This window comes from Hordeum vulgare, chromosome 3H (genome assembly GCF_904849725.1).
Source record: "Hordeum vulgare subsp. vulgare chromosome 3H, MorexV3_pseudomolecules_assembly, whole genome shotgun sequence".
Classification (NCBI taxonomy): domain Eukaryota; kingdom Viridiplantae; phylum Streptophyta; class Magnoliopsida; order Poales; family Poaceae; genus Hordeum; species Hordeum vulgare.
Genome location: NC_058520.1, coordinates 185,125,105 through 185,149,267, shown reverse-complemented (window position 1 = coordinate 185,149,267; position 24,163 = coordinate 185,125,105). Strand labels below are relative to the sequence as shown.

General features: G+C 46.4%; 1 protein-coding gene and 1 long non-coding RNA gene across 6 annotated transcripts; one reads left to right on the top strand and one right to left on the bottom strand.

The window, feature by feature from the left end:
* Nucleotides 1–6,842: 6,842 nt before the first annotated feature.
* LOC123443456 lies at nt 6,843–7,526 on the top strand. Its single transcript, XR_006630677.1, has 2 exons — nt 6,843–7,048; nt 7,132–7,526. It is a non-coding gene; the product is annotated as an uncharacterized LOC123443456 (long non-coding RNA).
* A 294-nt stretch (nt 7,527–7,820) lies between these two features.
* On the bottom strand, nt 7,821–12,652 carry LOC123443455. 5 transcript variants are annotated; one of them, XR_006630675.1, is made up of 7 exons: nt 12,442–12,652; nt 11,870–12,339; nt 11,600–11,750; nt 10,437–10,611; nt 9,634–9,967; nt 8,345–9,562; nt 7,821–8,108 (listed from the first exon to the last, which is right to left on the bottom strand). XR_006630675.1 is itself a non-coding variant. In XM_045119830.1 (4 exons), the coding sequence occupies exons 2-4, from the start codon at nt 12,071–12,073 to the stop codon at nt 10,586–10,588; spliced, it is 369 nt and encodes a 122-aa protein (XP_044975765.1). In that variant the 5' UTR covers nt 12,074–12,339; nt 12,442–12,652; the 3' UTR covers nt 10,300–10,585. The 5 variants fall into 5 exon arrangements, 1 of the variants encoding a protein (XP_044975765.1); XR_006630673.1 differs by having other exon boundaries at nt 10,437–11,750; XR_006630674.1 differs by having other exon boundaries at nt 8,943–9,562; nt 10,437–11,750.
* Between the last annotated feature and the right edge of the window lie 11,511 nt (nt 12,653–24,163).

Below are 24,163 nucleotides of genomic sequence, written 5' to 3'. Positions count from 1 at the left end.
GGGGCTTGTGGGGTCCCTGGTGGCCCCCTGCCTTGGTTCTCAAGCTTCCCGATCTTCTTCTGTTTCGGAAAAAATCTTTTTGGAAGCTTCGTTCCGTTTGGACTCCGTTTAAAATCCTCCTCTGAAAGGGGTCAAAAACACGGAAAAAACAGGAACTGGCACTTGGCACTGAGTTAATAAGTTAGTCCCAAAAAGATATAAAAGGCATACAAAACATCCAAAGTTTGACAGGATAATAGCATGAAACCATCAAAAATTATAGATACGTTGGAGACGTATCAATCCTCATTAGGATTTCCTGAAAATTGCTCTTTCATGACAATATTCAAAAATGCAGCAATAGTATCAAATGCATCTGCACTAGTGGCGGGTGGTATAGGACTACTAATAAATTCATTGGTATTAGTATTTGAGAAGTCACACAACTTAGTAGTATCTTGAGACATGGTGACCGAACACGCAAAGTTACAAGCAAGATAAGGAAACTAGAGAGCGAAGATGAAAGGATCGATATGGTTGACTAGAGAGGGGGTGAATAGGTAACTACCAATTTTAAGATTTTCTTTAACAAATTAAGTTTAGCAACAAATAGGTTGTCTAGATATGCAACTAAGTGAACAACCTATATGATGCTATCAACATCCACAACACAAAAGTAATAAATACATGTAAAGGTAATAATTAACCACAAGTGGAGCCAATACAGACGAGGATGTGTTTATGAAGTTCCTTCCCTCTGAGGGGAAGTACGTCTCCGTTAGAGTGGTGTGGAGGCGCAATGCTCCCCAAGATGCCACTAAGGTCGTCGTATCCTCCTCACGCCCTGACACAATGCGAGAGGTCGTGATTCCACTAGTGGTGCCCTTGAAGGCCGCGATCGAACCTTTACAAACAAGGTTGGGGCAATCTCTACAACCGAATTGTACGCTCCCAATGAACCCACGAAGCTTTCCCACAATGAACTATGGCTTTGAGGTGACCTCTTTCATCTAGGGTGCTCAAACACCCAAGAGTAACAAGATCCACAAGGCATTAACGGGGGGGAAAAGTTTTCTCTTGGTGGAAGTGTAGGTCGAGGCCTTCTCCTCCAAACCCTAGAGCATCAACAATAATTGATGGCTAGACAGAGAGATCGGGCAAGATTAAGCTTAGGAGTAACAATGGAAATTTTGGAGGAACAACGGTAAGGCCTCTTAGGGGAATAAGACATATATATATATATATATATATATATATATATATATAGAATCTGGTCGTTATTCTGCCTCAAGTCGCACATAAGTGGTAGTACAACTCAGGTGAGCGGTACTTGTGCTTGCACGGAAGTACCGGGCACCAAAGGCAAAAGAACACAACTAGGGAGGTGGTAGTTCCGCGAGAACGGTACTACCGCACTGATCCGAGCGGTACTTCTGCTCAAACTAGACCGACGATACTAGAGAGAAAAACAAATCAGAAGAGAGGCTGGAGGGGGAGGGTGGGAGTACTTCCCTCAAAATGGGAAAAGCATCGAAGATGTCAGAGAGGAAATACAAACGGAAGAGGGGCCAGACCTGGAGGGCGGCAGTATCGCTGGGGCAGTACTACCGCTCTTCAGAGTGGTACTTTCGCTTATACAACATTCTGGTTCTTAGGGGCAGAACAGAAGCTCCATTGTGACGGGAACCGGATGGGACGCAAATGTGTACGTGTTTGTTCCTCCCAACCTTTCCACACGCGGATCCTCTCTTGATAGTACAGCTTTACCTATGACTCAAGTCCACCAACACTAAATCGATAGAAAAACTCTGTCTTCTCTTTCAACCACTAAGGGGAAAATAACCATCTTGTGCCACGTGATAATCTCTGAAAGCTTAATGCACACAATTAGTCCGCAAGGGGCATCGTCATTAACCACCAAAACTACTTAGGATAAATTGTGCTCTTACAATCTCCCTCTTTGGGTTGATGTCAATACAGGATTTTCCATTTCAAGAATAAGTAGAAATACTTAGGCAAACCCAATATCTACAAAATATAGATGCCCCTAGATGTGTCTAGTGTCCTCTATTTGAATATGCTTTTGGAATACAAAAATTACACACTAGGATCAACACTCCTCCTATATTTTATAGACACGGCCATATACTTGCATAAATAGGAAATGAGTTAAGCATGGATGAAAGTATAGGAAATATGATCTCACATAATAACTAGACATAACATAGTAGGAGAGATAACATATGTATTACACCATATTTTAGTTCACATAAGTCTTTCAAACACAAACCAAAGCAAACAAATGAAACGAGTTCACGAGAGGAAATAGCGGAAAGAAGATAAAGCGCTCGTGACTTGGCAAATCCAGGCTAAACACTCTACCCCCCTTTGGCATCGAGACACCAAAAGGGGAAAAGAGGATGAAAACATGCCAAAATGATCTGAGCTCAGTCCTCCTCGTCGTCATCTCCCTCAGACTCATTAGCAGCAGTAGACATCTACTCCTCAGACCAAGTCCATGGATAGTGCACCTTGATCTAGTGCTCCTCATCACTGATCTTATTCTCAGACCCACTGTGGACATCAAGGCCAATCTTCCTCATGATCATCTTGTCGCGACTGCGTGCCCTCTTGGCTTCTACATGAGCCTTATACTTTCCCTGAATCTGAAAGGATAGAAGATTCTTCATCTTTTTCTTCAGGTTGGATGCCCATGAAGGTTCAGTCTCAGACCTGGTTACAAATTCATAGTATCGCTCAGGCTCATCATCAGAGTCAGTGGGAGCAATCTCTGGAACCGCAGGCAGAATGTCCCAGTTCTCCTTCACACGGAGCTTGCGAATACCATGGTGCACTAAGTGATCAGTCTCTAGAGGCTCGCCAGAGAATGTAGCAGTCCGGGTATCCTTAATCGGCTTGAAAAGATAAGGGACATAGATGTGCACCTTCCTGTAAAGAACGGCTAAATGCGGCTCCATCCACATAATGTGGGAAACATCCAAAGTGGACTGATGGCCCCTCTCCTTGATGTAGAGGAATAACAGTTTCACAAGATAAGAATACACCTGGTCCTTGTTTCCAACATGAGGATACAGAGTGTTGCGGAAGATCCAGTGCATGATCTCGAGAAAGGGAATTAGCTCAGTGTGATCACCCATGGAAGTATTCACAACCATGGAGTAACAAATAAGCCTGGACTTGTGAATAGCTGCAAGACCCTCATTGTGTGGCCTCAGTCAAATAGCCTCATCCAGGCCTCGGTCATCGTAGCCTAGGGAGTTCATGAAGGTCTTCCAGTTGGAGTGCAACACATGGCCGCCAGTCATACATGTTACGGTCTTCTCTTCATTCTGGTGAAAGTGAACAAGGGCATAAAATTGAGCCACAATCTTGCTATCAAAGTCCTTGTTGAAGCTGATGATAGCAACAAGATCCCACTGCTCACAGAGAGCACAAGCTTCAATAAAATATTCAATGTGAGGACGGGAGCCCATGTACCATGTATCAATGGACTTGACATCCACATAGAGGATCGTCTTGAACTTGAGAACCCCCACATAAATGAGTGACTGAGCCTTGTTCCAGAAAGGACGCCCAGCAAAAGCCTCATCCTGAGGACGAAAATAGGGATCAAGATGACGAAAACTCATAAACTCTTCTTGAGACATATCTTGAGGATCTTTGGCAGCCTTATTTTTGCTAACAGTCTTCTTCACACATTGTCGTTGAGTTGGAGCACGTGAACCATCCCCTGCATCGTCAGATGTGCGAAAACGCTTGGAGACACGGCTATGGTTCACTCAACGAGAAGCAGGAGTAGATCTACCATCACCTGGAACTCAAAAAAAGAAGCATGAGGAAAAAGCAGGTGTAAAAGAACTGCATAAGCCAAGAAAACAAAAGAAAATACTAGATAGAGACACAAGGAAAACTTGACTTCTGTAGCCCGAGTGGTAGTACCGCGGGTGCGGGAGTAGTACATCTGCTGCAGCAGTAGTACCAGTCATGCGCGGGCACTAGTACCGCCCATATTGTAGAAAATTCTACGGCAAGACAGCGACACTACCGGAGTCGTAGAACCCAAATTTTTTGGTGACTATCTACTCTACTTCAAATATCATCCATTTCACGTCCATCCCATGCCAAGAAAATGCGAACTAACATGGAAACCTCATGCATTTCCCTAGATCTGAGATTCAAATATTAAAACAAGAGAAACAAATGATCGAGGGTAGTACTGGTGTCCACGACACGAGGGTGTCGAGCGGAATTATCCCACCGAACAGAAATGTGAAGGACGATACGGAATGGGAGTCCTGGATCCGGCCTCCGGAGGTGTTCTTGGTCGCCACAGGGAGAAACTCGAGGGGAGGAGGATTGAATGGGTATGGGGGCATGTAGAACTCCCCCTGCCCATCACTTGAACTGTCTAGAAGTCCTTGAAGTGGTAGTAGCACTGGCATGCGCGGTAGTACCGGCCTGAGAGCGGTAGTACCGCTTGCAGCCAATAAAACAGCGTGCGAGCAAGAGGGAAACCACGACCTATGCAACTATTTGAGAAAAAAGAGAAAACTTGAGATGGAGACTCGCAATATTAAATACACAAAGATAGACTCCAATTTTGAAAGAGCACAAACATGAAGAAAGCAAACCTTGGAATGACTCAGCTCACAAATAAGCTCCCAAAGCAAATGCCTCAATCGGAGGGGGCGGTGGCTGACGCCACCTGTGTTTGAATCAATTGGTATGGCACCTTGAAGATTTTAACCTTGGGCCCATGACCAAAACTCATCTTTGAAGCACTAGTGTCATCTAAGATGACTAATGTGAAAGACTTGATGGATTTATGCATAATAGGGGGGGCTTCATTGAGAGAACAACACCCCCCCTAAATCCATGCCTATATCTCAACAAGATAGTATGATGAGAGTGGTGGGGTGTGCCTAATGTCAATACACATTGCTCGAATCAATGATATTTAGCGCATGCCTTAATTCGTGAAATCTTGCTTCATCCAATGGCTTTGTGAAAATATCTGCAAGTTGATCATTAGCGTTGAGGTGATTAAGATCAATCTCCCCACGCTTGATATGATCCTAGATAAAATGGTGAAAAATATCAATGTGCTTCGTCTTGCAGTGTTGGACCGGGTTGTTGGAGATCAAGATTGCACTTACATTATCACAATAAAGAGGCACATTTCCACAAGTGACACCGTAATCCCTCAAAGTTTGCCTCATCCAAAGTAATTGATGACAACAACTTGCAGCAGCTACATACTCGTCCTTTGTGGACGAGAGAGAAACACAATTTTGTTTCTTTGAATCCAACTTACTAGAGAGCAACCAAGGGATTGGAAACCTCCGGAAGCTTACATCCTCTCCACACGGTTTCCTACCCAATTCGAGTTCGGATATCCTATGTGATCAAATGAAGCACCTTTGGGATACCATAAGTCAAAGTTTGGGGAATGAGCCAAATATCGAAAGATTCGCTTGACACCCACCAGGTGACTTTCCTTTGGTGCGGATTGAAATCATGCACAAATTCCCACACTCAAAAAAATATCCGGCCTAGATGAACAAAGGTAAAGCAAAGAGCCAATCATAGAGCGATATACCTTTCGATCCACAACTTTACCATTGGGATCAAGGTCAAGTTAGCATTTGAGAGGCATGAGAGTGTTTGCCTTGGCCGGTTTGAGATCATCAATCTTGAACCTCTTGAGCATGTCTTAAGTATATTTTGCTTGATTGATGAAGGTTCCTTCAATTCGAATCCAAGAAAGAACTTCAACTCTCCCATCATCGACATCTCAAACTCTTTGCTTATTAGTGCGGCAAACTCTTCATTAAAAGATTTGTTAGGAGAACCAAAGATAATATCAACAACATATAGTTGGCATATGAACAATCTCCCTTTGACCTTCTTTGTGAAAAGAGTGGGGTCAATTTTCCCAATTTCAAACCCACGATCTTATAGCATCAACACATAGTTGGCATATGAACAAGGTGCCTTTGACCTTCTTTGTGAAAAGAGTGGGATAAATTTTACCAATTTCAAACCCATTATATTGTAACATCACGGTAAGGTGCTCATACCACGCATGTGGGGCTTGTTTAAGGCCATAGAGTGTCTTATAGAGAACGTATACATGATTGGGGAACTTGGGATCCACGAACCCCACGGGTTGCTTGATATATACCAAATCCTTAAGGGGACCATTAAGAAATGCACCCTTCACATCTGTAACATTCAAATTTTATTAAATTTGGATGTTAATAGAATCATCATTTGCATATCATGATTTATTGCATTTTGGAGTTTATCACGTTCATATTCTTTTTCACTCACATAAAATAATAGAGAGAGGATAATATGACTTCCTCAAAATATAAACGAGTGGCAAAGCATTTGAATTATATTTGGTGTTTTGAAGTTGCATTGAAAACTATTTTTGTTAGCCAAAAGTTTGATTTTTGCATAAGAAAATATTTTTTATAAATTATACGAGCAGGAATTAATGTTCACTATGCTCTATATTATTAATACTGATTTTATAAAATTACTATGGTATTTTTTTATGTGTGTATTCTTATTTTATCTTTATTCACAAAACAACTTATGTTTTTAAAAAAAGGGGGTGCACACCACCTGAACCGAAACCAGGTTTGGCCCAGGGGCACACGCGAGGCTAGCTGGACACGCACGCACCTAGCCAAGCCGCACTGAGCCGCTGGCCCGTTCCCGCATCGCTCGCTCGCCCAGCGCCTCCTCGTTTTGCCCGCATGTCCCTCTCTCTCTCGTACCTGCAGGTGGGGCCCGATCCCAGGCTATCTTCAACCTCCCGCAGTCCACGGGATAGTCCACGGGATGTACCAGCCGTGCGAGGCTCTCGGGATAGAGCCTATCCGCAGCTCCACAAACGCCCTAGCCGCACCTATAAAAGGCCCCCGAGTCCCCTCGTTCCATTCAGCCGGCCCGCACCACCTCTTGCCGCTCGTAGCCGCCGTTGTTGCCACTTGGATCTCGCCGGAGCCGAAGCCCTCCGTCGACGATTCCGACGCCGGTGAACCTCCCCTACTTTCTTTTCTTCGACAAATCGAACCCCCTAGTCCTTACGCATCTTGCTGACATTTTCGTTGCCCCTAGGACGCACCGGAGCAGGCCCCTCGACGACCTGCGCCGCCGGAGTTCGCCAGAGGACAGGAGCTCCGCCCGCTCCCTCCGCTCGTCGCCGCAGACCGCCGCCACCACCGTTCGGCTGCACCTGTCGAGTCGTACCCGCCCGACCACCTCGCCCACGCCGGAGACCGCCGGAGCTGCCGCCCCGCTCGCTCAACACCCCTACCTCCCGACTCTTGCCGCTGCCTCTCTCGTTCGTCGTCAGGTAGATTAGATTAGGTGTTTTTAGATTAGACTAGTTTACTGCCCTTGCCACGGAGCAACGAAACACATTGTTATTAAATAATTGTTTTAATTTAAAAGTGTCTTTCAAACATGACATCATGTGATTTTGATATCTATAATAACAAATTCATTCTCTATACCTTTATTCCCTCATGCTTCTTCCTGCACAGCAATTGTCGTGTCTCTTCAACTACTCTTTTCTTATAATAAGATAAAGCGATATTTTTCTCATTACCATTTCTTTCCCTTCACCTTTTTCTTGCCATGGTGTGTAAGCCCTCTTTTCAAAATCTTTTATTATATAGTATACAACCCAAAAAGCATATGATTTGATCACCTCCAAGTTTCAACATACACTAAGAGCCAACATTCCTGATTAACAGAAAACTATGACAACAAACTACCATCACACGGAATATATAAGTGTGTGTGTATATTCTTCAGGTTCTCAATATCTAACATCGGAAATGTACATAATAACATTTCACTGAAAGTTTCTTGTGATATGCACGTTCGATCTTCGGGTTCCTTTTCTCCTATCAAAGCATCTCCTTTTTCAATCTATCAAAAAAAAAGTAGCTCCCACGTAAATGGGGTCTGGATCGGCGAAGCAGCGAGAGAGGAAGTACTCGTCAAGCTCGATAACGATCGAGAACCAGCTTGATACTTGACTGGCGGTGGTAGGCTATGAGAAGACTTGATGCAGTCTAGCTCACTCACTGCAGGAAGTAGTTCTACACACATCAATATTTAAACACAAAAATTGAAATATGACACATTATTCAAAAAAAGCACAATGTGCACGCAACATGATACTATTTTATTCATGCACTTGTCATGCGCACAACAGGTGCGCATTTGAATTTGAAAATGAAGTAATCATTATTGGATATGCATATATAGACTTTTCATGCACAAATTGAATCCTACATGCACCTGCAATCATGAACCAAACCTGCACATGTGAAATACCTCTATATTGGTGACGATTGATTTTTTTTCCATTTTGGTAGCCATCTGCAATCATGCATCAACTCTCCAAATCATATCATGATCTAAATTGTCCCAATTTGGAAGTCTGCACATTATAACAAGCATCAATTTCAAGGTTAGAGAAACGCTAATATGATTCACTTTTTACAATGCATTTTCGCCCATAAGATGGCAAAAGAAATTGGATTTGACACTATAGTGATCATCTGCAGATTTTGAATTATTCCTTTTCAAACTTGTGAAAAAAAGATGCTCTTATATTGGCATATATTGAAATCAGTGAAAAGATGCTAAATTATTGCCATACTGTTTTATTGAAGTCAGACTACTGAAGATTCTGTTCTTGGCAAGAACATATATATTTACCATTGTGCAGCACCGCATAAACTATCAATCACAGATATATCAACAACATGGTTTCCACTTTTAGAGATTCTCAAAAGCCAATTCAAACTGATTAGTACAGGTGGAGGCCTCTCCTATTTTCTTCAATTCATCTTACCTCTTTTATTTAATCTTCTTTCAACATCTGAGATATATTATTTAAACAAAGTACATACCTCACTGGATTATGTTTGTCTCCAATATAGTTACCCTGGAACAATTGGAAGTATTGAACTGATGGGAAAGAAGCCAAGCCTGCAAGCCAACGAGGAACCTGAGCCTGATTGATCCGAGCTTCTCCTTTATACCCGAATGCGCCAAGAGAGATTTCAGATCTCCAGACGCAGAATCTATCTATCTATCTGCCTGAAATCTGAACTGCTCGCTCGAGGCTCCGAGCTCCGTCCGCCCAAGTCCTGGAGGTTCATGATGGCAGGTCGGCAGGCTGCCACATTTCCTCCTTCCGAGTTCTGACACGCACACCGCTGGGTGCTCCGTGCTCAATATTCCTCCACGGGCGACCATTTTGGTACTTGGAACATGTCTCCGCGGGTTGCCAGAACCGGTAGGCCACCACGCCATGGCAGCCTCACTCGCCCTCTCCCCAGTGGCAATTGAATCATGCTGTCCCTGGCTAGAGCTCCCGGTCCCGGACACTGGACCGATGTCCTCGACGACCAATAGCTCCTTCGCATTCTTTCTGTTTTGTCCCGGTCCTTGGAGATTCCACTGTCTGATACATCTTCGTGCGTTTTAATTAGCTAACAAGTCTCAAATAACTTGGCAGTTGATGAACCTGGGAAAGAAAAGGTTAACGTTTCTGAAGAGATTCTGCAGCACGAGCAAAGCTGGCAACAGCACACGGACCTGAGCCCTTTCCATCTCAACAATGAAGATGCCCTCCAGGCTTTGATGATCCGGTGTCTGGTCCACGGAGGATATGACAAGAGAATCTGCGGAGGCACAGATGGTATCACAACAGCCTCTTGGATTGCTCATGCTGATGATGAACGAGCTTCAGGCTTCAGATGCATTATTCGTAGCCTTTCAGTCTACGTCCATCGACTTAGTGTGAAATGATCAATATTTCAGTGAGATTTGTCAGGGAGCAAAGGGTTGGCTCCACCTTGCATCATCATCCATCCATATGACTATGCTCGCCTTCGCGTCAAGTACCCCTTTTCTTCTATGTTGGCAAGACCTGTTTATATCATAGCATGGTGAATACAGAAACATCAGTACACCAGTACATACAATCGAATTGTCAACAATTTAACTTTTGCATCAGAAATTAATTATAGTGGGTGTTTGGTTCCACATTTGTTATCTGCACTTCCACAGTTTAAAGGAGTTCCGTTGCCAGCATAGTGGTGGCACAAGCACTACCCTTAGGAAGATTACGCACATAGTAGTGCTATTTTCATCACAATAATAAGCAATTATGTAGGCGAAACTAAATCCATTTTGTGCACTGCCACTCAAAAAAGGCAGATGAGACCCATCTAACTGTATATTCCCTTTGTTCATAAATATAAGGTGTTTTGGATATTTCAATATGGACTACATATGAATTGGAATATTTCACAAATATAAGGCATTTTGGATATTTCACAAATATGAACTACGTATGTAGGCGAAACTAAATCCATTTTGTGCAGTTTTGAACTAACCTTAGTTCGAGATTGCGACAGTTATTATGGATCGGAGGGAGTAGAAAGCATCAAAGTTAGAAAAACGGAAAGAAAAGAGATAACTTTCACTGAATGAGAAGAAACTCCTTGCTAGCCCCGTTCCCTCTCCCAACTCTGCGCAAATCCCTTCATGTGTTTAGCCGCTCGGCTACATCTGTAAAAATCTCTGATGTTACCAATCAGGGGATTTCGCCCCACAAAGATATATAAAATTCAGGAGGGGGATTTCACAAAGATATATAAAAAATTCAGTGCAATCAAAGGTTCATCATAGATAATTAATTTTTCTACTGTAACGTCACTACTGTACGAGAAAATAAGAAAAAAGAAGGCCTGAATAACCAGTCCCCTATAAAGTAATGGTGATAACTTGCACAACCATATTTATCAAGGGAATATCTGGATATTATACTGTACAGGAAACAACACCAATCATACAATACACATTTTTGTTTGAGAGGGAAAACAAATAAATGATACAATACACATGTATTGTTTAGTGCAAGCATGGATTACTTACTGGAACTTGATAAATACATAACCCAAATATAAGATATATACTGCAGTAGAATCTACCAAAGTTGGTTCATCTCAAGTCATCAGGAAAAATCTACATTATTATAAGTAGATACATAGCTAGATGAATGAGCTGTATGTCGACATTATTAATTGTGGTGTACAAATGAATCTGCAGCCCAGCAACAACATAATCTGCAGCTCAACCAAACACAACCTAAGTTGGGCAAGATCAGTAACCTTCATTCCATATATACAACCAAAATAGTGCTAACAGGTGCGGCAAAAGAGTCAGGAGTGAGTTCATAACCATCCTCATTTCAAACAGCACATGCCATTGTATTCGAACAGTTGAAGCAACTTTCAGGATATCCACATTGATGTATGTGTAAGATTATACTTGAGAACAGACAAGTCCGCTTATCTAACACCGAGGATGAACTGTACATTTGCAAAGACTGTTGGGACTCAAAAACTCTTTATTACCTAACTAACTTGTCCCAATTCTTTACCGCCACAATGTACCCCAAAGAGGGACTTCCTTTTCTTTGGACATTACACGACCCAGCACCATGAGAAGAACAAACAAAAGAATGGACAGAGAAAGAAAAGGCCTTCCATCTTACTCAGTTACCGGTAGCTAGGCAACAGGTCGTAGTGCGTTGAATCATGACACGACTCGGTTGTCGCAGCTCGGCATCGGCGGTGTTGGTTGAGACCGGCGGCAGCAACACGTCGCTCACACGGTACAATGTAGCTACATCACTGGAAACCAGCCTGTGTAAGCAGAGACACAATGACATGGTCATAGAACTGAATAAACACTTGAGCAGATGAATAATGTTGTGTGCTGAACATTTGAATGAATGACAGTAGCACGGCTAGAATGGAATTACCGACAGTGTCGAACATCTGCGCCATGGGGACGACGTTCTCGGTGGAGACCACACTGTGGGAGGGGCGGAGCCGCCGGGGACGTGGCCGGGGGCGCAGGGGTTGTCGGGGGTTCCGTAGTGCGCGTTCTCGCCGTTGATGCTGTAGGCCATCTCGTCCATCACCGGCCGGGGGCGCAAGGGTTGGCGAGCGGAGGTTGTAGGCATCAACGGTGCTGGAGGTGAGCACGACGAGATGGCCCTCCGGCTTCAAGATCCGCGCGGCCTCACCGACGAGGTCGGACAAGCGCTTTAACGAATCGAGGGAGAGGCCGACGAAGACCAAGTCGATGACGGCCGGTGAAGACGACTTCGACGGAGGAGTCGGAGATCGGCAGTCGGCGTTCGTCGCCGGCGATAGCGAGCCAGCGGGAGCGCCTCTTTGCGATGGCGACGGGCCCGGTCACGCCTAGATCTTGTAGCGCGAGCGCCTCCTAGGGAGATTCAGAAGGGGAAAATTCAGATAGCATTGTTGATCATGTCCGTGACCCTGCTACTACTGCTGTCTGAGGCAAAATTCATAGAAAAGGTACTACCGCCTCTGCGCACTCTGCCAGCCGACAGCTCATGCCTACCACACGCGAACCCCTGCAGCCGGCCGCCACCCCCACTCGTCCTTGACCTCCGACCGCCGCACACACTCCAGCCACCGACCCCGCGCACCCTCAGCTCACCGAGCCACACACGCCCCAGAGCAGCCATCGCGCCTCGCTACGCCACAGCCGCCAGGAGAGAGACACGAGGCGAGCGGTGCAACGAGAGGGAGATGAGGCGGCAGTGGCGGCGGGCGGGGGGGGGGGGGGGGAACCACTGGAGCGAGGAAACATGGGTGTGGTGCGGTGAGCGGGTATCCGGCTGCAGATGGAGAAGAGCAAACCGTCGGTAGAGCAGAGGGAGGCCGCTCGTGATAGGAAGTGAAAGGGGATGCGTCGTGGGGGTGGGCGAGCGGAGGCGTCGTGGGGGTGCTGGGCCTGGACGCTTGGGAGGTCGAACGAAGGTTTTTTTGGATCGATCGCTGGGACCGTTTTTCTTTACGTGGATCCAGAGGTGGGATCGATCGGTGGGAGGTCGAACCATCGCGCAGGTTGAACCATCACGATGGCACATCCTACTTTAGTAGTAAATAGTAGAGATTAGACTAGCAAAAGGATCCGTGCGTTGCACCGGGTGTAAAAAAATAAATATAGGCTTAGACACCTGAAATAATACCACTAAACACCACATTGCAATGGGCTTGCGCGTTGCGCTGGGTGTAAATAGCTTCAGATATATTTTACTTAGCTAGAAAAATAATAGGAAACTAAAAATAAAATTAAATTGATGGTCATGGCTGGCTGTTAATTAGTGTTAGTGTTGTACAACCAACAAACGAGAAAACTTGCTACTTCTTGGAAATAACCAACAACTTACTAAGAAGAGGTAATAGATGCAACAATTGGAAATATAAATTTTATCTTAGGACCGGAAAAAGGATTTGCTCCTGACTTATGAACTTGTATCTATATGTTTGCATTAGGCGAAATTCAGTGGAAGCATAGCATATCATTGTTCCAAGAGACTGAAAATGTAAGAGTGCATCACAAATTGTTGGTGGCTACTGCTCAAAGCCTGGTCCCATATATAATCATTTAGTGCTTCATTTTCCCCCCTTCCAAGTATGCTTTAGCAAATCGACATGGGTTACCATATGTCAACAGGACATTTCTGATCCTTGCTTTGCTTTACTATCTTGTTCTCTTTTAGCAACCCCGGCCCATGTCAAATTGACGTATTCTTGTATCAAAACTAATTGGATAACCTGCACATACTGGTCCAGTTTATCTGCACAAGTGACGACAGAGAGAGTATAAAAGGTAAGAAGCAAAATAACTGGAAATCTAAAATTATCTCAATGCAGTAGGACAATATAAAGAAACGAATCTAGTATATGTGCATCATAATTATTTGGCACCATTGTTCCTAATGCACATAGATAATAAACAAAAGAATACACATCTTGTACGAATTAATTTATTTATATAGATGAGTTAGAACTAAACTGCCGAAATATTGTCTTTTATATAACCAAAAGAGTACAAACAATGTATCAAAATCTGATTTCAGCACGTTCCTAATTATCATCTAAATGTCTACTAATTGAACAGATCTGACATTAAATTTAATGGAGCTATTTATAAAAGATGAATGTTGCTATCAGGTTTTGAACATACAAATGATCAATGCGGATATACCTATTAGACTTCATGGATAGGACAAAATAACCAAAAGGAAAAAACATGCGGGATAATTTACCTGGCTGTCGTATGCTTTATTGGGGAGGCTCCTTTACCCTGAATCTGTTCACCTGTGCGCAGCTCGCATACATGTACATGCGTGTGTTGCTATTAAGTAATTAAAGCATCCGTCATCAACTAAATTTTCGACCGAGCCTTTCAACCTACTTGTGCATGTTCTGCAGCCTTCCAATAATCACACAGGGCCAACTCGTTCCTCGTCGGCAAGGGAAATAATATATGCTTCAGGTGAGCTATCCGGCTGAACTAAACTGTGTCCGTTGGGAACCCATGGCTTGGAATAGGGAGTCTGAAGAAACTCTGCCTTAATGTATGGATGGATCCTTATGTGTACGGCAGCGTATGGCCGCATGGCCATTGGTAAAACGTATATTTCAGCTATATATAGGGTCAGGTTAGCAGGATTGAAAGGTAGGTATGGCTAAAATTTTTGATTCACTTTGTTAAGGCGGCGACAGCCGGCATGGCAAAGTCTTGGGCATGGGCGTTAATCAGACGGGATGCATGGACCTCCGGATAGATCGTTTCCTTCTCCTCAACTAACATCCTGTAAATCATCAAAAAGAGCAACCATAATTTCAAGATATAACCATCAATATGCAGTTTTCTTTGCCTAAATTGATCACATATGGAAGAAATCCTGATCTGATACCTGAACGAAACAAACATCCACCATAGAAGGCGAGGCTCGCCAAGGTACGCCAGGGCCATCTTCAATCACATGCAGCGGTGGTAAGCCGCATAACTCTTTATGGCGATGACATGGAACATCTCTTATAGAGCTTGCTATAACAGCTTACCACCACATCTGCAATTGCCGAAACTTGGGGCAAGGCCAAGAGCGCAGTGAAAACCCTAGCAGCCTGGATCCAATCAACTTCATGTGAACAGGATGAAAGAGGGGACTTCATGTCAACTTCAGGTATGAGCCTAAAATTACTGGAAAATCTGTCAATGCTAGTAAATAGGAAACTTCACTAACATTAATGTACCAGTAAAGGTGTAATGTTAAATCTATCCCCTTTTTGTTGGGTATACCTTTGCCACAGCCGGGCTCCTGACAAACATACTGCCTCTTGCCGTGTACATGAGCATGCTTACTCAAGGCAACCACATCAATTCTAGTCTTACTGTAGTTGTCAAGCTGCACAGGAAGAAGACCTCCGTGGACGGTTCGACCTTGCGCAGCTGCACCTCTGACTCTTGCTCCAATTGAAGTTTTCCTGTAGATTCCTGTACACATCCACTCTAGACAGGCAATCAGACAATTTGGTTAAACTATCCAGTGTGGACAGCTAACTACAGAGGATAAGATAATTTGTTCTCTAGGTTCCACGATAACATGACCGATAAATCATACTCACTGCTAATTTACCTCTAGCCATCCACAAACTACAAACCACTTATCCACGTGGAAAGGGGAGGAGAGGAAGAATATCCAAGGTGTGTGCCATACCCCTAAGGCCCTAACCCATGTGCAGAGGCCGCACTTGACGCTCCCGCGGATGCTGGAGCGCCAAGGGAAGCTCCACTTCCGCTTGCGGTCGGGGCGCCTCCCTGCCACGCCGAGCAGGGCCGCCCCAACAACACCACGACGTCCCTAAGCTTAGCTTCGTCCATCATCGAGGAGGCCGAGGGCGACGGGGCGAGCGAAGACTGGTGAGGTCAGCTTGGCCAGCAGGGTGAGGTGCGGCGGCGGCGGAGAGGGGGGCGAGGTGCGGCGGCGAGGGCGAGCGGGATGAGGTGTGGCGGCGGCGGCGAGGGAAAGGCTCGGGTAGGGTTCTCTCTGGCTCGGGTGCAGGTCGGGGCATCACGAAGCGTTTTTCTGTATATCAAACGTTTCTCCACATCCACTTATGTAAGGACCGCGGGTTCAATTATCAAAAACTACAGGGAGTTTTTCACAAAAAAGCCACGACGTATTAGGGGAGATTAGATTAGGAGTATTATCGAAATGGTATCTCGTTAACCATAGTATCTTTTTTTTAAACCCTGCGGTATATTCAAAACCGAATGTCGGTTATTCTTTTAGTTAGTCATCACCACCCTTTTTTTATTTGCCGGTGATCAACCACATAGCCTCTGTAGTGAACGCAACCAACCAATCAGAGCCGACAACATGACGCTCTAACATCGAACGACCTCTTTCTAGCGATTTCAGAAAACGCTATTGTGGCAGCCTCTTTTTCAGATTTGTTTCAAATTTTCAAGCGCCCACAACTTTTTAACCGTAGATCCAAATGAGATGAAACCATGTGCTAGTTTTGCGTATCAAATAGCTTTATCCATAGAACCCAATGATGGGGTTATAGTCCCAAGGTAGGGTCACAGGCCTGCCCTATAGGTCCTACCCAAGGACTACCCTTCATAAAGGACAAGGCCCTTAGTCAGTTCCGACTGAACTAAGGACTCCCCCATCATCCAGTCGGCGACGAGCATTCGGAGCGTATTTAACGCACCGACTGAATTCCACTCTGTACATCGTAACCTCCCAGGAGGGCAACGGTCATACGTTTTCATTCACCATTATTAGCATTTAAGGCATACGTTACTTGTAACGTAGGCATTTATTCGCCACTATTCCACCCCTGTCCACCGGGCTGTTGTGGAGGGCAGCGCACTCTATATAAGCCGCCCTTCCCCACTGGTGCAGGGGTTGGCATTTACTGTAATCCTATATTCCACTCGACATTAAGCTCCCAAGAGCACTGAGACGTAGGGCTTTTACCTCCACCGTAGAGGGGCCTGAACTCATACAACCTCGCCGTAGCTAAGGCTCTGCCCATCCTTTCGTACCCTACACATCTACTGTCAGACTTATACCCACGACAGTTGGCGCCCACCGTGGGGAAGGCGTCTAAGCGACTTCCGGCGAGTTTGCAACTTCATCTTTTCATCATGTCGTCCGGCGGAGATTTGTGCATGGGTCATGAGATCCTGTTCGGCGCACTCTCCTTCATCGTCAACGATTCGGCATGGCTTCGGGATGCGCCTCTCGACGTCGAGGCGCTCCCCAGTCGCGGGGCTACGCACTTCCGTGCCGGTTCCCGCGGCGTCCTTCTTCTCCAGCAATCGGCCCCGGTGTCGATCTTCGCCCCTGTCCCGCGCCGCAACAAGCGGTCCCGTCGTTCGTGGCTCCAGCGTTGGGTGCGACACACCCAGGCGCGACAGTACGTGTCCTCTCAAGTGGCGGTCCTCGAGTCGGTTGTGGTCGCGCCGCCGTCCCAGTGCTTGGACTCAGTTCCGACTGAGTTACCTTCCGAGTACTTGGGTCGCGGGCCTGCAGCCGAAGTTCTCATGGCCGATTCCCGTGAAAGTCCCCGCCGAACTGGTCGGAACGAGCATGAGGTCAGCGAATCATCCGGCGCTCGCTGTCAACACCACCGTTCTGCCAGTCGACGCACTCGTCAGAGCAACGTCGAGGTGTTCCGCACACCTGTCCTCAACCTGGCTGCCGCCGCCAAGATAGCCGATCCCCTCCAACCTACTGATTCAGAGGCTGGTAGAGGGATCGAGCAGATCCGTGCCCTGTTCCACCCGACGGACGACACCGCCGCCCCGACGAACATCTCCACCACCCTGGATCCAAAATAGGAAGGCGAGCTCATCCAATTCCTCCGTGAGAACTGGGACATTTTCGCATGGAAGCCCGCTGACATGCCAGGTGTACCCAGGGAGTTGGCTGAGCACCGACTGCATGTGGATCCTGCTGCTCGGCCTGTCCGAGAATGCCTGCGTCGGTCCGCCGCGCACAAAAGGAAGGCAATCGGAGAGGAGGTGGCTAAACTTTTGGCAGCCAACTTCATTCGCGAGGTACACCACTCCGAGTGGCTCGCCAATGTTGTCATGGTGCCCAAGAAGGACAAGTCCATGCGTATGTGCATCGACTTCAAACATCTCAATAAGGTCTGCCCGAAAGATCATTTCCCGCTCCCCCGCATTGATCAAATTGTCGATTCGACTGCGGGTTGCGAGCGTTTATCATTCCTTGATGCCTATTCGGGCTATCATCAGATCCGTCTATATGGTCCGGATGAATTAAAAACAGCCTTCATCACCCCATTCGGGTGTTTCTGCTACATCACTATGCCATTCGGTTTGAAGAATGCAGGAGCAACTTTTATGCGCATGATCCAGAAATGCCTCCTTGACCAGATCGGTCGAAATGTGGAGGCCTATATGGACGATAACGTAGTCAAGTCATGCAAAGGTTCCGACCTGCTGACTGAATTGGCAGAAACATTAGCCAACCTTCGTAGGTACGATATCAAGCTCAACCCTGCCAAGTGTTCATTTGGTGTTCCCAGCGGAAAGTTACTCGGTTTCTTCGTTTCCGAACGAGGAATCGATGTCAACCCCGAAAAGATCGGGACCATCGTCCGAATGGAGCGGCCTGTCAGAATACATGATGTTCAAAGGCTCACAGGTTGTCTAGCAGATTTGAGCAGGTTTATCGCTCGACTCGGCGAGAAGGCGTTACCTCTGTACCGACTCATGAAGAAATCAGATACTTTCGAGTGGACAGACGAAGCCCAGATTGCATTCGACGACCTCAAAGCCCTGCTTTCCACCCAGCCGGTTCTTACTGCCCCGCTGAGTAAAGAACCCCTTCTTCTGTACATCGCGGCTACAAATCAAGTCGTCAGCACTGTCCTCATAGTCGAACATGAAGAAGAAGGCAAAGCGTACAAGGTTCAGCGCCCAGTATATTACGTCTTCGAAGTCCTGACTCCTTCCAAGCAGAGGTATCCCCATTATCAAAAGCTTATTTATGGGATCTACATGACTGCAAAGAAGGTGGCTCATTATTTCCAAGACCACTCGGTGTCTGTCGTTTCTGATGCTCCGTTGTCGGAAATCCTCCACAATCGAGACGCATCAGGCCGAGTGGCGAAATGGGCTATGGAGATGTTATACTGCGACATCAAGTTCGAAGCCAAGAAGGCTATAAAGTCTCAAGCTCTGGCTCACTTCATAGCAGAATGGGTAGAACAACAGCAACCGACTCATATCTACTCGGTTCATTGGACTATGTTCTTCGATGGGTCCAAGATGTTGAATGGCTCCAGCGCTGGCGTAGTGATCATATCGCCAAAAGGTGATAAGCTAAAGTATGTGTTGCAGATACATTTCGATTCCTCCAACAATGAGGCAGAGTATGAATCTCTCCTTTATGGATTGCGCATGTCCATCACACTCGGCGTCCGTCGCCTGATGGTCTATGGCGATTCAGATTTGGTGGTTAATCAAGTGATGAAGGAGTGGGATGTCAGGAACCCCACCATGACTGCATAGTGCAACGCAGTAAGGAAGCTCGAGAAGAAGTTTGAAGGTCTGAAACTTCACCATGTTCCACGAGTGAAGAACCAAGCAGCTGATGAGTTGGCAAAACTCGGATCCACTCGAAGACCAGTCCCGAGTGATGTCTGCCTCGAGTACCTACATCTCCCTTCGGTGAAAGAAGATCCTTTTACAGAGGAACCGGTACAACCGAAGAGTTCAATAGATCCGACTGAAGTCGAGGTCCCCGCTGTGGTTGATTTGTTCATGGAGATTCTTGCTATCATCCCCGATTGGATAGTGCCGTTCATTGCGTACATCCTAAGGCAAGAATTACCAGAAGACGAAGTCCAAGCAAGGCAGATCGTCCGCAGGTCGAAGTCCTTCACCGTCATCGATGGCCAGTTGTACAAGGAAAGTGTTTCAGGCGTCCTTCAGCGATGCATCTCCCCTGAGGAGGGACAGTTAATCCTGGAAGAAATTCATTCGGGAACCTGCGGCCATCATGCCTCCTCAAGAGCAATCATCGCCAAAGCATTCAGAGCTGGCTTCTTCTGGTTACAGGCGAATGAAATGGCAAAAGATATGGTCGACCGATGCGAAGGCTGTCAGTTCTATTCGAACAAATCCCACAAGCCAATGTCTGCGCTGAAGACAATTCCTCTTGTTTGGCCGTTCGTAGTGTGGGGATTAGATACCGTCGGTCCATTCAGAACAGGCCAAGGGGGATTCACTCATCTGTTGGTAGCAGTCGACAAGTTCACCAAGTGGATTGAAGCCAAGCCCATCAAGAAGCTCAACGCCCTTACGGCCATCAAATTTGTCAGAGACATCATCTCCAGATTCGGAGTCCCGCACAACATAATCACTGACAAGGTGTGACAGCCCGAAGCCGACGTTCCAGAAGATTCCCCTCTCTTTCCGTTTTCGTCGTGTGTCTATTTATATTTGTCGCATCATCATCGCATCATGCGCATCATCTGCATTGCATCGGCGTCTCCGTTGCCGCCTGTTTTCAAAACTTGCATCCGTTGTTAGTTGCCGGTTATCGTCGTTGTTCGTTCCGAGCCTGACCGCACTCGCACGCGCCCGCGGCACCGTCGTAACCCTGTTTTTAAAGCGTGGATAATACTTTCTCCGATTGAGCTGGAATTTCTCGTGCGGTATTATTTATTTATAGCTAGGCCGCCTGTCGAATTTCGTCGCGATCGGAGACCGTCTGGTACCCGAACGATCGACCGTAGCGACACCGTATTCGGGCTACCGTCGGACGTGTGTCGGTGTTTTAAAATTCGTTGCCACGCCGCCCGTTCTCCCTCTCGTCTCCGGATACCCCCTCTGCACGGCCGCGTACCCGTTCCCGCGTGCGGAATCGTTCAAATCCGACCCTGTGGTTGGATCCGGAACGCGATTTCGGGTAACCTACCCCCCCGTTTGTCTATATATAGACCCCTCCTCCTATTTTTTAGGCAGCTACCCCCCTTTTTGCCTCGAAATCCGAGCCCCCATCAAACCCTAGCCGCAGCCTCCCTCCCCACCAGCCTTGCGGGCCCGCCAAGCCCATCTGGAGCCCGCCCGGGCCCGAACCGCCGCCGCCGCCGCCGCCCGTTCTGCTCCCGTGCCCGTGCCTCTGGTGGCGAGCCGTCGGGCTGCCCGCGTCGCCCGGGGCTTCCCCCGTGCCCCGCCGCCGGCTGCACTCGCCGGAGAGCCGAGCCGCGGCTCCTCGCCGCCTTCCTGTCCCGTCCTCTGCCTGCAGCGCCGCCCCAAGGCAGATCCACGCCGCTGCAGCCCCTCGCGCCGTCAACTCCCTCTAGCGCCGCCGCCTCCCTGCAGCACCGCCGGATCCGGCCAGTCCCGGGCCGTGGAGGTCCATCCCTTGCCGCGACCCTCGCCAAAGGCCGCGGGTCCTCGCCGTCGAGACGGCCTGCGCCGCCGCCAGACCTCCTGGCAAGGAGGACGACGACTCGAGTAGGAGCACGACGCTCCAGCGCCTGGGCCTCCCTCGCGCTGCGCTCGGCTCGGCCCCGAGCGGCCCAGTCCAGGCAATCCCACCGGCTCGGCCTCCCCACGTGGCCCCGTGCCCAGGCCAGCCTCCCCCTTCTTGGGCCGAGCCCACCAAGGTGAGGTCCTTCCCCCCCGCCTGAGCAACTTTTTAACTAACTTGCGTCCCTGTCGGCCCATGTAGTCTTTTAGGTTTTTTATTTCGTTTTAGATAATTCCAGTAAATAACGTATATTCGAACACCCGTAGTTTAATATCCGTAAGTCCGATCGCGATGTATCGTATATCGTTTTGGTGTAGAATTTCGTGTAGAATACGATTTAGCAACTTGCATATTTATTTGACATTGTTTGACGTATCGTATGCATGGAATTACGTGCTGTCTCAATAGGAAGATGCCCGCATTTATTTTCCGCGCGTGTTCGAATTGGTCGAATGCCATGATAGAAAAGCCTATGTTTTAGGGACCATTTTTCCATGCATTTTGGAGCGGTCACTCGTATTTTTGCGTGTAGGATTTGCCGGTAATTTATTTTCCCGCGTATAGATGATTATCTCGCATTAATGTATGACATTATTTTGTGTTGCAAACCCCACATATTTTATATGTTCCCGGGGTAGAAAAATCCCATGGATTTTTCTGTGCAATTAGTTTTAGTTTTTGAGTAAGTTAGTTCGCGAGATATTTTGCCATGTTGCCCTCTAGTTTATTTCGTAGGATTTATTTCGTGTCCCGTTTGCTTAAGTTGTCAACTAGGGAATTGTTCTTGGGTGTTTAGACTAGCCTCTGGTATTTTTGGGTGCAATAGAAATGCATGTTTAGGTGTTGTTTGCTTGCTCTCGAGTTGCTAGAAATAGTGCTGATTTGGAGGAGCTGAAATATTTCTAAGTCTGGAATCTGTTATTATTTTGTTGCTGTTTTGTTGTGCTTCTAGCTTTTGATCTGTAACTCTTTTGAGGTTGGTCCAATGGAGTTAGTTGTACCCCGTGTGTTTCTCTAGCATGTTGTGAATTTTCATGCCATTTGGGGTCCCGTAGCTATAGGTTTTGCTGCTGTCAATATTGCTTCAGATCGAAAACTGCACTTTCATGAGGTGTAATTTTCACTAAGTCTGAAATAGTGTGTGAGATGCCATTTTGTGTCTTCTTTTCCTAGTGCTCCTTGCTGACATGCTAGTTGTTGTTAGTTGTTTATATTAGTGCGTATTGCCCTCTTTCATGTCATGCCTTGCTTGAGTTTATCGGAGTTGTGTAGCTCGTAGTTGTGGGGTGTAGAAAATGCTATGTGGCTGATTTTGGCAGATTGTAGTGATTTCTTGTTTTGCTCGTAGTTTTCGAACCGTAGCTCCGTTTTGATCGTGTCCTACATGAAACTTGCTTAGAATATCGTGTAGTTTCATTTTCTCTTTCTGTTTATATGTTTTGAAGTGCTCGTGACCGTCGTTGCACACATATTGCATTCATGCCATCATATCTTGCGATGCTTGTAACTTTTGATCCGTAGCTCCGTTGGAGATGTTCTTTATGTGTAGATTGCTTGCCTAGACGCGTAGAATCACGTGAAACTATTTGTTTTGCTGTTTAACAACTAAATAAACGCATTAGTTCAGATCTGGACAGAATTGTAAATGAACATGTGAGGTCGTCTCGGAGATGCTATATGTCATTTCTGACCTCATTTAAAAAGTCTAGAAAGGTAGTTTAATTTGCGCTTCACCTCTTGCCATGTTTAACCACATTTAATATTGCCGTGTATCTAATCGGGATAGAACTAAATAAATTAACGTGGAGTTTCGTCAATATGCAACTCGTTGCATATTGAACTTCACTTAATGCGTAGTGTTTGATTGTGTGAATTGTCATGCGTGACATGCATGTATCCAGCTGCTCATGCATCATTTGTGTTGTGCATCGTGTGGTGAATATCGTGTGTTGATTTGTGTTTCCGGTTTGCTTCGTCTCGATAGAGTTCCGCAAGCGTGTCGGATTGTGAGGACCCGTTCGACTACATCGGTTCGACTGCTTCACGGAGTCATTCTTCTTCCAAGCGGGATCTCAGGCAAGATGATCATTTCCCCAGATACCATTACTATCATTGCCATGCTAGTTTATCGCTTCTATCGATATGTCTCGTTGCCTACCACCTGTTAAATGTCAGCCTCTCAACAATGTCATGTTAACCTTCAACTTGTTCAACCTAGCAAACCACTGATTGGCTATGTTACCGCTTGCTTATCCATGTTGTTAGCGTTGCTAGTTGCAGGTGCAAATGCTTCCATGCGAAAGCATGGGTTCCTTGTTATATCACCATATTAATGCTATTTAATTTAATGGACCTATATACTTGGTAAAAGGTGGAAGGCTCGTCTTTTCTAGCCTGGTGTTTTGTTCCACCTTTGCCCCCTTAGTTTCCGGCTACCGGTGTTATGTTCCATAAATGAGTGCTCCTAACACGACCGGGGTTGTTATGGGGACCCCCTTGATAATTCGTTTTAGATTAAAGCTGGTCTGGCAAGGCCCAACTTTGGTACTACATTTGCCTAAACACCTAATAAAATTGCATAGGGACTTTTCGGACCCCGAGGATAATTTAATCAACCCCCGGGCCAGTGCTCCTCATGAGTGTTGGCCCACCTGAGCGATGTCCAGAGCCCCTCTGGCCACCCGGAGGTTTAGCGATCCC

Excerpts from the sequence above, each read along its gene's own strand:
- LOC123443455 (XM_045119830.1), bottom strand. The coding sequence starts at position 12,073 with ATGCCTACAACCTCCGCTCGCCAACCCTTGCGCCCCCGGCCGGTGATG. Across the intron at positions 11,751-11,873 it reads TGGCGCAGATGTTCGACACT|GCTGGTTTCCAGTGATGTAG; the intron begins GTCGGTAATTCC and ends CTGCTTACACAG. Across the intron at positions 10,612-11,607 it reads GACCTGTTGCCTAGCTACCG|ATGTAGCCGAGCGGCTAAAC; the intron begins GTAACTGAGTAA and ends AGATTTTTACAG.